Source organism: Callithrix jacchus, chromosome 18, assembly GCF_049354715.1.
Source record: "Callithrix jacchus isolate 240 chromosome 18, calJac240_pri, whole genome shotgun sequence".
Lineage (NCBI taxonomy): Eukaryota > Metazoa > Chordata > Mammalia > Primates > Cebidae > Callithrix > Callithrix jacchus.
The window spans coordinates 16,555,086-16,571,447 of record NC_133519.1 but is presented as its reverse complement, the minus strand read 5'-3'; the positions used below and the strand labels follow the sequence as shown (position 1 = coordinate 16,571,447).

General features: G+C 49.8%; 1 protein-coding gene across 11 annotated transcripts in view; it reads right to left on the bottom strand.

Annotated features, from left to right (window-relative positions):
* The window catches only part of SEMA4A (semaphorin 4A), a 31,177-nt gene that overhangs the window by 1,826 nt on the left and 12,989 nt on the right, over positions 1-16,362 (bottom strand). For all 11 annotated transcript variants that reach the window (XM_054247614.2, XM_035279583.3, XM_035279588.3 and 8 more), the window contains 8 exons: positions 15,789-15,905; positions 15,261-15,385; positions 14,927-15,099; positions 12,908-13,058; positions 2,756-2,936; positions 888-1,006; positions 583-740; positions 165-265 (listed from right to left, as the gene is read on the bottom strand). In XM_054247614.2, the coding sequence (XP_054103589.1) occupies positions 165-265; positions 583-740; positions 888-1,006; positions 2,756-2,936; positions 12,908-13,058; positions 14,927-15,099; positions 15,261-15,385; positions 15,789-15,905 (1,125 nt within the window). The remainder of the gene's footprint in view (positions 1-164; positions 266-582; positions 741-887; positions 1,007-2,755; positions 2,937-12,907; positions 13,059-14,926; positions 15,100-15,260; positions 15,386-15,788; positions 15,906-16,362) is intronic.

The following is a 16,362-nucleotide window of genomic DNA, read 5'->3' as shown; positions in this document are numbered from 1 at the left end:
GCAACTGTAACCTCAATCCTGAATCCCAGCTTGGCCTCTAGCTCAGAGTTCCTATCCCTCTTCCCTATAGCCAGGACCCAAATCTGTCCCAACTGGAGCAGGAATGCCCACCCCTACCTAAAAGTCTTCCAGCGCCTCTGCACCTCCCCTGGTCCCACACTCACTGATTTGCGGGAGGCTCTGAGGCCGGAGGCTCCTGCCCACAGGGCCACTGGCACATGCCCACCCTGGGTTCCCGTGCTCCATGTCCTGCTTCCAGGAATTCCTACGATGGCAGAGAAAGCAAAAATTATCCCTTGAAAGAGCCAGAAGTGGGAAGAGGAAGGAGGAAGGGAGGAAGTGCAGTAGGGAAGAAGGTAGGCTGGGGGAGACTAGGAACAGAGAGGGCAGGAACCCAGGATGGCCAGGGCAGCTTCAAAACTGCCTGGCCAAATTCCATCCCTGGAGGAACCCACTGCGGGATGGGAGGACTCTCGGAGTGAATGTGTCAGTAGCCCCTGGAGAGAGGAAGAACAGTAGCAGAAGCTGGTGAAGAAGGGTCCTGGCTGGCCATTGTCAGGACCATCCAGGACTGGCACTCACAGGTTGGGGGCAGACAGGAGGCAACAGGTTCGGGACTCAGGTTCCCAGGCACAGTGGGGGTCCCGGGCAAGGACACAGTCCACACAGCTCTCATAGATACTACAGTTGGCTCGGGGCACCCTCCAGACACCTCCTGAGAAGCCCACAAACACTGCACCCTGGAGGAGAGACGGAGATTATCAGGGAGCCCCAGCCACATCTGGCAAAGTCCCAGCACCCTGGTGCAGGCCAGGGAGCCAGCCCAACAGGCCCCCAAGGCCAGCCCCACTGGAAGGCCAGTTGACGGTCAGGTCCCTTCTTCCCACCTGGGTGGGGGCCAGCTGCAGGTTGAGAACAGGTTCAGGGTCAGGGAACAGCTGAATCTCTTCCACCAGATGAGCACTGCTGTCCCCACTCACCACAGCCTTGTGGAGGGACCCCGTGGCTATGGGGAGACAGAGAGAGTGGAAGTCATCTCACCTGATCCACAGATCCCTTCCCAACTTCACATGGCCTCCCCAGCTATAAGAACCCTCCTTCTAAGGGTGATGTGTACTGGGCACAGGTCAGCCAGACCATTCACCTTCCTCTGTGCCATGGAGGTGGCAGGTCTCATACATGGTTAAAATCACTTGGACCCCTGTCCTTCCTTCGCAACTCCCTGACAAAACTTTGTCCCTGGAGAAACCCAACCGTCTATTTCTCCATAGGCATGAAGTAGTGGGCAGCTGGGAGAAAATCCCATCACCGGCTGGCCCCAAGCTAGTGAGTAACGTCAATGGATTGTTCACAGTCAGCTACAGAAATCACATCACCAGCCTCCTTCACTTCCATCAAGCACCTCAGTGAGGTCTACCTGACCACCCTTTTAACAGGAGCAATCTCCCCACCTGGCATTCCTGATTCCCCGCACACACCTCTACTTGACTCAAATCTCATGTGTCATGTCATTTACTTATTCAGGATGCTATTGTCTATCTCCACCCACTCCATAAAGACTGAGATTTTTGACTGTTTTGTTTTCTGCTGTAGACCCAATACATGCACAGCTGATAACAGTGACTAGTAATATGGCCTGAAGGAATGAATGAATTGGCAGGTGTCTTCCACTGGCCTTCAGGGTTACCCTCCTCAGCCAGGCCCTTCATACGCCGGGCAGTCTTGCCGCATTCTGCACTGACTCTCTCTCCCTCTCTCAACGATGGCTGTTTTTTGTTTCAGACAGAGTTTTGTTCTTGTTGCCCAGGCTGGAGGGCAGTGGCACCATCTTGGCTCACTGCAACCTCCACCTCCTGGGTTCAAGTGATTCTCCTGCCTCCCTCAGCATCCCAAAGTGCTGGGATTAGAGGTGTGAGCCACTGCTCCTGGTCCACAATGGCTATTTGAATCTACCCCTCTCTCTTCAAACCTCCCACCTTTCCTGCCCCCTCACTCCAAGCTCATGACCTTGTGTCCTCCTCCTTTATAGAGAATACAAAAGCCTTCAGATAAGATCTCTCTTGGCTTCTCGTCTCCCAGAGCCTACACGCTCACCAAGTCACACCCTGCTGCTACAACTTCACTCCCAGCCCAGCTCAGGCGCGGTCCCTCCGCCACCCGCAGCTACCCAGCTCTATGTATGTCCTGGTCTCTGGCCCTCCACAACTTTACCTGCCACTTATCCCTTCTTCTACCCATCTCTTCACCATCCCCCGGTCTACTAGATGCTTAGTCCTTTCTGTCTAAGTAAGAGGCCAAGGGGGCAAGGAGGAGAAAACAAGAACCCTGGGGGCAAGGAGGGGAAAATCCAAAACCAAGAACCCTGGCTGGGCCCCACTCCCTGCTCCAGTCACCACCTCCCTCTCTCCCTTCTCAGCCAAGCTTCCTGTAGGAGTGATCTCTACATGTGCAGTTTTCAGCTCCCTCCACCCACTCCCCTTTCATTCTTCTAACATACCTTCCCCTGTAAGACACACAGTTCTTGATAAGGCCACCAAAGACCTCCCTGTCTGCCTCCCTCACCACACAAAGCTCAGAAGGGGTAGGAAGTATACTGTTTGCTTCTCTGCTGTATTTTCAGAGCCTAGCAGAATGCCAGGAACACAGCAGGTGCTCGGTAAACAGTTGTTGAATAAGTGAATGAACTCAAGAGTTTCCCTCCCCAACCTGGGGGTAGCCCCTACTCTGGTCTTCTGAGGGATGTCCCGGAACTCACTGGTGCCCAGGTACATGACAAGGTGGCTGTGCCCATCAAGGTCTTGGGCTGTCTCCACGGCAAGCCGTGTATACTCCACGCCAGACTTCACCAGCAGGGGCGTCCCCACCACCTGCTCATCCATCAGGAAATGGTCCTTCATGAAGGTCAAGGCCTTATCGGAAGAGGGGCCCACCGAGCACTAAAGGAGGAAGGAGGCAGATCAGGCTGGCTCCCCACTTCCCTCAGCTCACCCCCCCACCACACCTGCTCTCCTCCTTCGCCCCCTCCTTCATGGCAGTCCTTATCTCAGGGCAGTGGTAAAAGCTCCGACTCTGGAGCTGCCTAGCTGTGCCTCCCAGCCTCTGCATGCTTGAGGGTCCTCAGCTGTGAAGTGGGGACCTTTCCGTAGGCTCGCTGGGAAAATGAAATGCACTAATACATGAAAAATAACTCACGCAGTGCTTGGCACGGAGCAAGCAGGCAGCAAATGTTTTGAGCAAACTCAAAAAACTGTCTGCTCTTCCTTAGCACCTCCAGCAGGGAGGCCTGGCAGCCGGCAGGAAGCAGGACAAAGGACCTTTATAGGCAAGGACCAAGTTTTATGGCCAGGCACAGTGGCTCACACCTGTAATCCCAGCACTTTAGGATCCGGCCTAGGCAGGCAGATCGCCTGAGGTCAGAAGTTTGAGACCAGCCTGGCCAACACAGTGAAACCCCATCTCTACCAAAACTACAAAAATTAGCCGAGCATGGTGACACGCCTGTAATCCCAGCTACTCAGCAGGCTGAGGCAGGAGAATCACTTGAACCCAGGAGGCAGAGGTTGCAGTGAGCCAAGATAGTGCCACTGCACTCCAGCCCAGGCAACAGAGAGACTCTGTCTCAAAAAACAAAAATACAGCCTGGGCGCAATGGCTCATGCCTGTAATCCCAGCACTTTGGGAGGGTGAGGCAGGTGGATCATGAGGTCAGGAGTTCGAGACCAGTCTGGCCAACACAGTGAAATCCTGTCTCTATTAAAAATACAAAAATTATAGGCGTGGTGGCTCACGCCTATAATCCCAGCACTTTGGGAGGCCGAGGAGGGTGGATGACAAGGTCAGGAGATCAAGATCATCCTGGTCAACATGGTGAAACCCCGTCTCTACTAAAAATACAAAAATTAGCTGGGCATGGTGACGAGCACCTGTAGTCCCAGCTACTCGGGAGGCTGAGACAGGAGAATTGCTTGAACCCAGGAGGTAGAGGTTGTGGTGAGCCGAGATCGTGCCATCGCACTCCAGCCTGGGTAACAAGAGCGAAACTCCGTCTCAAAAAAAAAAAAAAAAAATTAGCTGGGCGTGGTGGCAAGTGCCTGTATTCCCTACTGCTTGGGAAGCTGAGGCAGGAGAGTTACTTGAACCCGAGAGGCAGAGTTTGAGATGAGCAGAGATCATGCCAACTGCACTCCAGCCTGGACAACAAAGGGAGACTCCATCTCAAAAAAATAAAAAATAGAAAATTAGCTGCGCATGGTGGCAGGTGCCTATAATCCCAGCTACTTGGGAGGCTGAGGCATGAGAATCACTTGAACACGGGAGGTGGAGGTTGCAGTAACTTGAGATTGCGCCACTGCACTCTAGCCTGGGCAACTGAGTGAAACTGTCTCAAAAAAAAAATTTTTTTTTTAAAGGACCAAGTTTTACTCATGGCTATATTTCCAGGCATAGCACAGGATCTGGCACACAGTTGGTGCTCAATGAATGTTTGCTGAGTCAATGACTGAATGAATGTCACAGAAAGGGGTGGTGTAGCACGGAGCATTTCTCATCACGGTTTTGCACGAACTTGCTGCATGACTCTGGGAGAATCCCTTCTCCATTCTGAGCCTCCTTTTTCTCACCCATAAAATGAGGGGGTTGGACCAGCTGTTCTCTAAAGGCCCTGCTAATACGAGCATGCTGTGGCTCTGGGACACCTGTGTCCTGATCTTCAGTCAGGATCCTCGTTCTCCAAGAGCACAACTCTGTCACCTCTAAGCTGTGTCCTTAGACAAGCTATCTCACCTCTCTGACCTTCAACTTCCTCATCTGCAAGGAATAAGGCAATAACATCTACATCTCATTTTGATGCAGGAATGAGCACATGCGCCTACTCGCATGTTTTCCCACAGGGTTTTTTGTTTTTACAAATAGAGACAGGTTCTTGCTGTGTTGCCCAGGCTGGTCTCAAACTCCTGGCCTCAAGGGGATCTCTTACCTTGGCCTCCCAAAATGCTAAGATTACAGGTCAAAGGGGTTTTTAATTTTTTTTTTTTAATTGTTTTTTGAAACAGGGTCTCTGTCACTCAGTGCAGGGGCATGATCTTGGTTCACTGCAGCCTCGACCTCCTGGCTCAAGCGATCCTCTTACCTTAGCCACCTGAGAAGCTGGAACCACAGGTCTGTGCCACCATGCCTGGCTACATTTTTTTTTCTTTTTTGAGACAGAGTCTTGCTCTGTTGCCCAGGCCGGAGTGCAGTGGCACAATCTCGGCTCACTGCAACCTCTGCCTGGAGAATCAAGTGATTCTTCTGCCTCAGCCTCCCAAGTAGCTGGGATTACAGCTGTGAGCCACCATGCCCAGCTAAGTTTTGTATTTTTAGTAAAGACAAGGTTTTACCGTGTTGGCCAAGGTGGTCTCGAACTCCTGACCTCAAGTGATCATCAAGTGATCTGCCTCCCAAAGTTATGAGATTACATGTGTGAGCCACCATTCCTGGCCCCAGATAATTTTTTATTATTTGTAGAGATGGGGTCTCACTATGTTACCCAAGCTGGCCTCCAATTCCTGGGCTCAAGTTATCCTCCCACTTCAGCCTCCCAAAATGCTGGGATAACAGGCATCAGCTACCACACCTGACCCAAAGGGAATTTTTTTTTTTTTTTCTGAGATGGAGTTTCACTCTTGTTACCCAGGCTGGAGTGCAATGGCGTGATCTCGGCTCACCGCAACCTCCACCTCCTGGGTTCGGGCAATTCTCCTGCCTCAGCCTCCTGAGTAGCTGGGATTACAGGCACGCGCCACCATGCCCAGCTAATTTTTTGTATTTGTAGTAGAGACGGGGTTTCACCATGTTGACCAGGATGGTCTCGATCTCTTGACCTCGTGATCCACCCACCTCGGCCTCCCAAAGTGCTGGGATTACAGGCATGAGCCACTGCGCCTGGCCTTCAAAGATAATTTTTAAAAAGACATAAACCTACAGGGATGGGGAGAACAAGAGAGAAGTGCAAAAGCATTGGCATTTTGGAAACTGGAAAATGAATGAACAAACAGAAAAGACTTAACGGGGAAAGAGAGAGAGAGAAAGAGACAAGAATCTTCTCAAGCCAGCCCTGGAGGAGGCCCCAAAACATTTAGAAGGCAGGATTGAACGTTCATGAATTAGTAACCCCAGCCACCTCTGGAAGTGAGGTTAATGGGGAGGCTAAATAAGGAAGATTATTTGAAAGTCTGTTTAAGGAACAGGCAGATCCTCCCCCAACTCCACGGAGCTGGATGACTGCCCCTTCCACATTCTGGCCCAAGACTGGAGGTTTATCTGCCAGAGAGAGTAAAACAGAGGGTTTCTGGATGGAGGACAGCAGGCCCAGTTGATGGGGACACCATCCTGAAAGCAGAGGGAGGGAATGCAGGTAGGTACACGACACCATGAGACTCTTTCCCAAACCCATCCCTCTTCCCGTGGCTCCCAGACACCAGAAGTCAGATCATTGGCCTCCAAGCAGAAGACCAGATTTTCACATATCTCTCTTAGGATAGTCATGATGGATTTCTGTGACGTTTTCTTCTTTTTGATTCATTTGTGTTTCCTCTTAGGTTTTTGTTGGTTCTTCTTTTTTTTTTTTGCTATTTCTTTATTTTGGTTTCTTTCTTTCATGTTGGTGGTTTTACTCACGTCTGGTAGTCCTTGGATGTCTACTCATATTTAACCATGGGGGACCTTGAAGCCATTTGGAGGTCCATGTCCATAACTAAGGCTTGGCAATAGGGTCTCTGCTTTGTCACCACTGAGATCGGTCTGACCTCAGTGGAGTGCAGTGACACGATCTCAGCTGCTCTGGGAAACTGACTGAAGGTCTAAGAGGAAAGACTTAATGACCTAAGATATAGTAAAGATACTGACATTGAAGATTCCCGCCAAACAGCCCAGCCAGAAATGAACCAGAAAGAAGAAAACTTCACAGAAATCCATCATTACTATCCTAAGAGAGATATGTGAAAATAGTGCACCCATGAAACAGGAACAGAATGCTGCCGAAGAAGAGTCTTTCCTTCACACAAAGAGGGCCACCAGGCATCCAGAAAAAAGAGCACACAACCATGATGAAGTAATCCTGCCTCTCCCCCGAACCAAACCTGAATCTGAGTAAGTCTCTAGATCCAACTACTAAACAATTTTCAGGAAATACTTAAACTACACTACAGAGATGCAATCATCAAGGTCCAGGCGGTGGAAGACTCTAAATGACAAACAAATTGCAAGAGAAAAATAGAAGATGGAAAGGGATTATATAAATTTTTTTCTTTTTTTTTTCAGATGGAGTCTCGCTGTTGTTACCCAGGCTGCAGTGCAATGGCGCGATCCCGGCTCACTGCAACCTCCGCCTCCTGGGTTCAGGCAATTCTCCTGCCTTAGCCTCCTGAGTAGCTGGGATTACAGGCGTGCACCACCATGCCCAGCTAATTTTTGTATTTTTAGTAGAGATGGGGTTTCACCTTGTTGATCAGGATGATCTCGATCTCTTGACCCCGTGATCCACCCGCCTCAGTCTCCCAAAGTGCTGGGATTATAGGCCTGGCCCACTGCGCCCTGCCATTTTTTTTTTTTTTTTGAAACAGGGTCTCATTCTGTTGCCCAGGCTGGAGTACAATGGTGTGCAGTCTCAACCTCCCAGGCTCAAGTGATCCTCCTACCTCACCCTCCTAAGTAGCTAGGACTATAGGCACATGGCACAACACCCAGCTAATTTTTTAATATTTTGTAGAGATGGGGATTTGCTATGTTGCCTGGGTTGCTCTCAAACTCCCAGGCTCAAGCAATCCTCCCACCTTACCCTCCCAAAGTGCTGAAATTGCAGGCTTGAACCACTGCACCTGGTCTTAAATTTCTTTTAATCTATATAATCCCACGTGAGGCATGGTGGCTCACACCTGTGATCCCAGGACTTTGAAAGACCGAGGCAGGAGGATTGTTTGAACCCAGGAGTCTGAGAGCCTGACTCTACAAAATATTAAAAAACTAACTGGGTGTGGTGGTGGGTGCCTGTGGTCCTAGTTACTCGGGAGGCTGGGGTAGGAGGATCACTTAAACCCGGGAGGCTAAGGCTGTTTGGCAGAAATAAAAAATATTTTTCTTTCTTTCTTTTTTTTTTGAGATGGAGTCTCACTCTGTCACCCAGACTGGAGTATAGTGGCATGATCCCAGCTCACTGCAACCTCCGCCTCCTGGGATCAAGTGATTCTCCAGTCTCAGCCTCCCAAGTAGCTGGGACTACAGGGGTGCACCACCACACCTGGCTAATTTCTATATTTTTAGTAGGGATTGGCTTTTGCCATGTTGGTTAGGCTGGTCTTGAACTCCTCACCTCAGGTGATCCACACATCTCAGCCTTCCAAAGTGCTGAGATTATAGGCATGAGCCACCAAGCCGGCACTTCTTTCTTTTTTCTTTCACTGTCAGAAATGAAAATCTGACAGAAAGATTGGAAGACAAAGTTGAGACACTCTTCCAAAAAAATAGAACACAACCAAAGACTTGGACAATAGGAAAAGCTTTAAAAAAGTAAGAGGACCAGGCTAGGAGGTCCAGAAAGAAATGAGGAAACACTCCATTGGAATGTAAGCCCCATGAGGGAAGGGACTTTCATCCATTTTGCTCACTTCTATATTCCCTGCTCAGAATAGTAGCATGTGTCCTCAAAACATATTTGCTGAATAAAAAGAAGATAGGGCCGGGCCTGTAATCCCAGCACTTTAGGAGGCTAAAGCAGGTGTATTGTTTGAGTTGAGGAATTCAAGAGCAGCCTGGGCAACATAGTGAAACCCAGTCTCTACTAAAAATACAAAAAAAGGCCGGCCAGTGGCTTATGCCTGTAATCCCAGCACTTTGGGAGGCCAAGGTGGGTAGACCACCTGAGATCAGGGGTTTGAGACCAGCTGCAGTAACATAGTGAAACCCTGTCTCTACGAAAAATACAAAAATTAGCTGGGCATGGTGGTGCACGCCTGTAGTCCCAGCTACTCAGGAGGCTGAGACAGGAAAATCGCTTGAACCAGGGAGGCGGAGGTTGCAGTGAGCCAGCCGAGATCAAGCCCCTGCACTCCAGCCTAAGAGAGACATGAGGAATAACACAGCGAGGCTCTGTCTCAAAAAAAAAAATTAGGCAGGAATAGTGGTGCGCAACTGTAGTCCCAGCTGCTCGGGAGGCTGAGGTGGGAGAATCACCAGAACCCAGGAGGGGAAGGTTGCAGCAGTGCTCCAGCCTGGGTAAGAGTGAGACTCTGTCTCAAAAGAAAAAAGAAGATAGGAAGATACTGTTCAAGAAAACGTCTCAGAACTGAAAAAACTACAAGAACTAATTTCCAGGCTGAAGTGGCCCATTGAGCAACCAGCACAAAAAAATGAGTAGTGTTCCAGCAAAACACACCATGAAATTTCAGAACCCAAGGACAAAGAAAAAATTCCTGCAAGATTCCAGTGTGGGCTACTGGACACACTGCCTACAGGGTAGCCCTGCTCCACAAGGAGCAGTATTTTTTTTAAAAAAAAGGCTGGGTGCGGTGGCTCATGCCTGTAATCCCAGCACTTTGGGAGGCCGAGGCGGGCAGATCACCTGAGGTTGGGAGTTTGAGACCAGCCTGACCAACATGGTGAAACCCCATCTTAAAAAAAAAGAAGATTCCAGTGAAATAAAAACAGGTACATTCAGAGGGCTAGGGATCAGAATAACTTTGGACTTCTCGACAGCAGCTCTGGAAGCCAGAGGATAATAGAGCAAGGCCTTCAAAGTTTGAAAGAAACGTATATCTATTCTAGAAGTACGTGTACCTAGCCAAACTATCAAATGGGAAAGTAGAATACAGTTTCAGACACTCAAGGTCTTAAAATTTTTTACCTGCCGTGTATCTTTTTCCAGGAATCTACAAAGGATAACTTCCACTAAAATAAGATAGTTAAAAAGAAAAGAGAAAAAAAAAAAGAGGAAGCCATGGGATGCAAGAAACACGAGATCTGTCACAGGAAAGAGGCAAAGGGAATCCCCAGGATGATGAGGAAGGGGGATTCCAGGATGGCATCTGTGCTTGGGGAGTAGAGGGCACCAGTCTAGACTGGAGCAGACAGTAAGGCTCTCCAGGAAGATGAAACTGTTAGAAAAGCTAATAGTCTGTCTTCAGAAGAAATTCAGATAATTTAGGAAGAGTTTGGGGTTGATTAAAGATAAAAGTTTAGGCCAGGCACGGTGGCTCATGCCTGTAATCCCAGCACTTTGGGAGGCCGAGGTAGGAGATCACTTGAGGTCAGGAGTTCAAGACCAGCCTGGCCAAAATGATGAAACCTCATCTCTACTAAAATTACAGAAATTAGCTGGGTGTGGTGGTGCACACCTATAATTCCAGATCCTCCGGAGGCTGAGGCAGGAGAATCCCTTGAACCCGGGAGGTGGAGGTTGTAGTGAGCCAAGATTGCACCATTGCATTACAGCTTGGACGACAGAGTGAGACTCTGTTTCAAAAATAAATAAATAAATAAAGATAGGAGCTTAGAAAACAAAGCAAGCAAAAAGTCAAGATAATTATTAACTCCAGGACAAACAAAACTATGCAAAAAGGGTAAGTAGGCCAGGCGCGGTGGCTCAAGCCTGTAATCCCAGCACTTTGGGAGGCCGAGGCGGGTGGATCACGAGGTCAAGAGATCGAGACCATCCTGGTTAATATGGTGAAACCCCGTCTCTACTAAATATACAAAAAATTAGCTGGGCATGGTGGCGCGTGCCTGTAGTCCCAGCTACTCGGGAGGCTGAGGCAGGAGAATTGCCTGAACCCAGGAGGTGGAGGTTGCGGTGAGCCGAGATCGCACCATTGCACTCCAGCCTGGGTAAAAGGAGCGAAACTCCATCTCAAAAAAAAAAAAAAAAAAAAAAAGGGTAAGTAATAGGGGCGGGGAGAAAAAAAAAGGATAAGTAATCATGGCTTACTACCTGGTTTAGCTGTGAATTAGAAGAGTCATAATATAAATATATTTTTTTTAATTTTATTTTTTTTATTCTTTTTTATTGCATTTTAGGTTTTGGGGTATAATATAAATATTAATTCAACCAAAATTACTGGAAAACTACACTGGGAGACTGGGGGTGGTTCTAATTACTGTATGTTGGTCCAAGTCAGCTTTTGTGGAAGAGGGTTAGAAAGCCCGATTTGCATTGTTTGCTGATTTCTGTGGCGTATACTTCCACCATGGCTAATTTCAAGTTACCAATGTCATATCACTGAACGTGAATTTGGAAAAAGATATGCAGGGCTGGGCGCGGTGGCTCACGCCTGTAATTCCAGCACTTTGGGAGGCAGAGGCGGGTGGATCACGAGGTCAAGAGATAGAGACCATCCTGGTCAACATGGTGAAAACCTGTCTCTACTAAAAATACAAAAAATTAGCCGGGCAGGGTGGCACGTGCCTGTAATCCCAGCTACTCAGGAGGCTGAGGCAGGAGAATTGCCTGAACCCAGGAGGTGGAGGTTGCGGTGAGCTGAGATCGCGCCATTGCACTCCAGCCTGGGTAACAAGAGCGAAACTCCCTGGGGGGTCGGGGAGGGGGGGAAGATATGCAAAAACAGTTCTTGCTAGCTGCTGCAACCCAGCCCTAGCACACCATTGGGTGGAGGTGGGGGTTGGGGAACAGTTAAACCCTCACCTTCTAGAATGGGAAGTCAGCAGATACAATCAGAAACTGAAACATCAATAAGTAGCAATAAAGGCTCCAGTTACTTAGAGATTTTGAGATAAATATGAAAAAATAACCAGCTAAAAAGGGTTGAACACGGTTGGAGAGAAGGGGAGGATGGGAAATATGACTGCTTTTTGTGAACAACCTTGTAGATCTATTTGATTCTTCAAATCATGCGCATATAACAGCTCTGATTTTGTTTTCTTTTGTAGAGATGGGGTTCTTACCAAATTGCCCAGGCTGTGATTTTTCTTTTTTTTTTTTTAATTTTAAAACTTTTTGAGAGACAGCATCTTGCTCTGGTCACCCAGGCTGGAGTACATTCTCGTGATCACAGCTCACTGCAGCCTTGAGCTCCCAGGCTCAAGTGATCCTCCCAACTCAGCCTCTTGAGTAGCTGACTACAGGCACATGGCACCATGCCCAGGTAAATTTTTTTTGGCAGAGATAGAGTCTTACAATGTTGCCCAGGCTGGTCTCAAACTCCTAGCCCCAAGTGAACTTCCCGTCTCAGCCTCCCAAAGTCCTGGGATTATAGGCATGAGCCACCATGCCTGGCCTCTGATTTTTTTTTTTTTTTTTTTTTTTTGAGACTGAGTCTCACTCTATCCCCCAGGCTGAGACTGGCGTGCAGTGGGGCGATCTCTGCTCACTGCAACCTCTGCCTCCCAGGTTCAAGAGATTCTCCTGCCTCAGCCTCCCAGTAGCTGGAATTACAGGCGTGTGCCACCATGTTCAGCTAATTTCTGTATTTTCAGTAGAGATGGGGTTTCACTATGTTGGCTAGGCTGGTGTCCAACTCCCTACTTTAAGTGTTCCACCTGCCTCGGCCTCCCAAAGTGCCGGTGTGAGCCACCACGCCTGGCCTGGCCTCTGATTTTTTTAAAAAAAGTTAAATAGTTAATGCAGGTGGCAATGCCCGAGACAGTACTTGGCACACAGCCCATTGTTTCCACAGTGATATACCCAGATATTTGGTGTGTACTTAGCCTTGGTGGAGGGAGATGGCTCTAGCAACTGCTCTGTATATAAGAAGGTGCTGGACACGTGGACTATAGGCAGCGTACCAGGTGTATGTCTAGGCAGACAAGACTGGTGGGGTGGGGAGCACTAACATTTATTGGGCATTTACTCTGCCATGATAGGTGCTTTTTCAGGCACATTATGTGTTTGGACTGTGCTCAGTATGGGGGTAGTACTCACGCTGCCCGGCCGGGGGTTGGTCTCAGGGCCCCTGTAAGTAGTCCAGCGGGAAGTTTCTTTGTTCAACTCTTTGTATTTCCCCTCAAAGACACGTTCGATGTCCATAAGAGAGAAGGCACAAACCGCAGAGTTCCTGGTCCCGCCAACCTGCCTAGAGACAGCCAGAGGGAACATTGTCTCTAGTCTCTGCCATGCCAGGCAGCTCTCTCTCCAGCCTTGACCCACCCCCAGTGAAAAAGCCCAGCAGGCAAGAGTGTGGAGAGCTGGGCCAAACTCCAACTACCACTCCTTCCCCTTGCTATGTGATAAGGACCAAGGGAGCCCCATGGAATGGAATTCCCTGACTCTGGCTGAGGGCCTGGCTCTACGCCCATCTTGGGATCTGAAGTCTGATCATCCTTAATGAGAATTAATTAGGGCTCAGGCCCTGGGGGTGGCCCCTGCCTGTCCTGCCTAGACTGGGCTGCACCCATCGGAGGGGCAGTGTAACCGGCTCTAGCCTGGCTCCACACAAAGCTCTCTTCCTCTGAGTCTCTTAGATGCCTGGTCCTCAGAGAACCGACCAATGCCTGACTACCAGACTGTTTTTAATCCCTCAGCCTGGACTGTGGAGACCGGAGGTCTGTTTATCCTGCTCTCTTGAACCTGACTATTGTATATACCAGGCTCTCAGTTCTGGATCCTGTGGACACCAGACCCCACTTACCCCAGATACCTTCGGGACCTGATACATTGTCAGCAGGTACCTAAACACCATGGTGCCAGACCATGGCTGGGGCACCTTGGACAAATTGGTTAAACTTTCTTGACCTTCAAGCAATGGCTTTATTTTTATCGTATGATACAGATGGTGTTTCTCTGCCCTGGCCATTAGGGAGTGCAGGGAGGTGGAGAATTGCTTGAACCCAGGAGGCAGAGGTTGCAGTGAGGCAAGATGGTGCCACTGCACTCTAGCCTGGGTGATGTAGCCAGACTTGTCTCAAAAAAAAAGGACGTGCAGAGCTAAATTTGTGGTTAGTGGCCAGGCAGGGTCCCAGCACTTTGGGAGGCCAAGATGGGCAGATCACGAGGTCAGGAGTTTGAGACCAACCTGACCAACATGGTGAAACCTCATCTCTACTAAAAATACAAAATACAAAAAAGTAGCTGGGCATGGTGGCGGGTGCCTGTAATCCTAGTTACTCCAGAGGCTGAAGCAGAAGAATCGTTTGAACCCAGGAGGTGAAGGTTGGAGGTGAAGGTTGCAGTGAGCTGAGATTGCACCACTACACTCCAGCCTGGCGACAGAGCAAGACTGTCTCAAAAAAAAAAAAAAAAAAAAGTGGCGGGCATCCAGGGCCTATACTACTACATCTTATGACAAGCATTTCTTTTTTCTTTCTATCGAGACAGAGTCTCTGTCTGTCGCCAGGCTGGAGTGCAGTGGCACGATCTTGCCTCACTGCAACCTCCATGTCCTGGGTTCAAGTGATTCTTCTGCCTCAGCCTCTCGTGTAGCTGGGATTAAGAGGGGCGCACCACCATGACCAGCTAATTTTTGTATTTTTAGTAGAGACGGGGTTTCACCATTTTGGCTAAGATGTTCTTGATCTCTTGACCTCGTGATTCGCCCACTTCAGCGTCCCAAAGTGCTGGAATTACAGGCCTGAGCACCGCGCCCGACCATGACAAGCATTTGTAGTGTGTTGCACTTATCCCTAGCGTCTCATACTCTTCCTTTATTCCCATTTCTTCATCTATTGTATTGATTTTAATATTTGCTTTTTGTAAAATGCTTCCTATCCCTTTTGGAACTAGGCAGAATATAAACTAGTCAGAACCTCTCTGAGCCTTATTTTTCCCATCTACAAAAAGGGCATGAGTCAAATTCCTGAGGGGTGGTGAAGATTTAATGCCTTCCTATGTGAAAGTGCTGGAACAGGCGCTGGCTCATGTCAATTCCTGCCTCCGCTCACCAGCTGGGGCCTTCCTGGCGTCAGGTCCCGTGTCCAGCCCCCATGGTCCTGCCCTGCTGCTCACCACTGGGAGGTGAAGACTGCGTAGATGTGGGGAGCTGTGAGAGAATCGGCGGGCAGCAGGACCGCGTGGCGGATGACGTTGAAGGGCAGCTGCCCCGGCTGGGTGCAGAGTAGCTGGGCCTTCAGGAAGGTGGTCCACTTCTTCTGCAGCAGCTTTTCGCCGCCTACGTCGTTCTGGGAGCACAGGGAGAGTCAGAGAGCGCCCCCAGACCCGCGAGTCCCCGCCCCGCTCCCCGCTCCCCGCTCTCATTGGGCGCTCAACACTCAGTCCCACCCCTGCCATCTCCCTATTGGCTCTCCTCAAGTTAGCCCCGCCTCCCGCCCAGGCTGCCTACCTTGCAGACTCGAGCCACCCGGGATGTGTGGAGCCTCTCAAAGAAGTCAAACTCGCTGGCTGTCTCCTCGAAGAAGAAGTAGACGAACTGGGTCGAAGGGATGGCTGCCACGAAGGAGGCGTCGGCTGCGGGGGAGAGGCAGCTGGGCTTAGGGACTGAGCCCCTGGATGCCCTGGGTTTGCCTGGGTGGTGGTAACCCTTGGGTTGGCCTGGAGGGCAGGACAGCTTGTCCTGGGACCAAGCTCGGGTCCCACAGCTTGTCGAGGGGTAGCGATGGCGGGGTGGGATGACTGGTACTTCTATTTTTTTTTTTTATATCCACTACAGGAGACTGGTACTTATTTAATGTATTTCCGTAAGACGAAAGCTTCAAGAGGACCGGAGCTTGGTCTTCCCTGCTATGTATCCCCTGCGCCTAACAGTAATGCACACGTTGTACCCTCCATAAATGAGAGTTGAACGAATTAGCAATCGCAGTGCCAGGTCTCTGGGACTCAGGAAAGGGGCCAGCGGGGGTCAGGTCCTTACGATGCAGCCAGCGGAGGAAGGTGTCGGTCTTGAGGACAGGCTGGGATCCCAGTGTGCGCATCAGGATGGGCTCACTGCCCAGGAAGTTGTTCATGGTGCCAGAATAGAGCATCCCATCTAGAGTCGGGGACAGAAGAGAGAACTGATGGGCTGAAGGGCTCCTCTGCCCTCCACAGACCTGCCTCTGAATGGGGTTGGCATCCATATCAGTCTCGGGGGGGCCCTGCATCAGTTCTGCGCCTTCCTGGGGAGCCCCAAAGCCCAGCTCCGCCCCCTCACCAAGCACGCCTCTTAGCTTCCTCTCACCACGGGAAATGGCCATCCTGTGTGGCTCTCCGTGTTTGGGCATTTTTCCAGCCTTTCTGTGGCTACTCACTCACATACCTAGCTGAACCACTGGCCAAGTAGAACCGCTATTGATCCTGGAAGGTGACTGTGTTTTCCACTTCCACAGCTTGAGTCCTACTCTTCTCTCCCTGGAATGCCTTCCCTGCCATCTGTCTACCTATCTTTCAAGGCCCAGCTGAAAACCCGAAGGCCATCTCCTCCAGGAAGCCAGGTGGGAAGTCTGTGA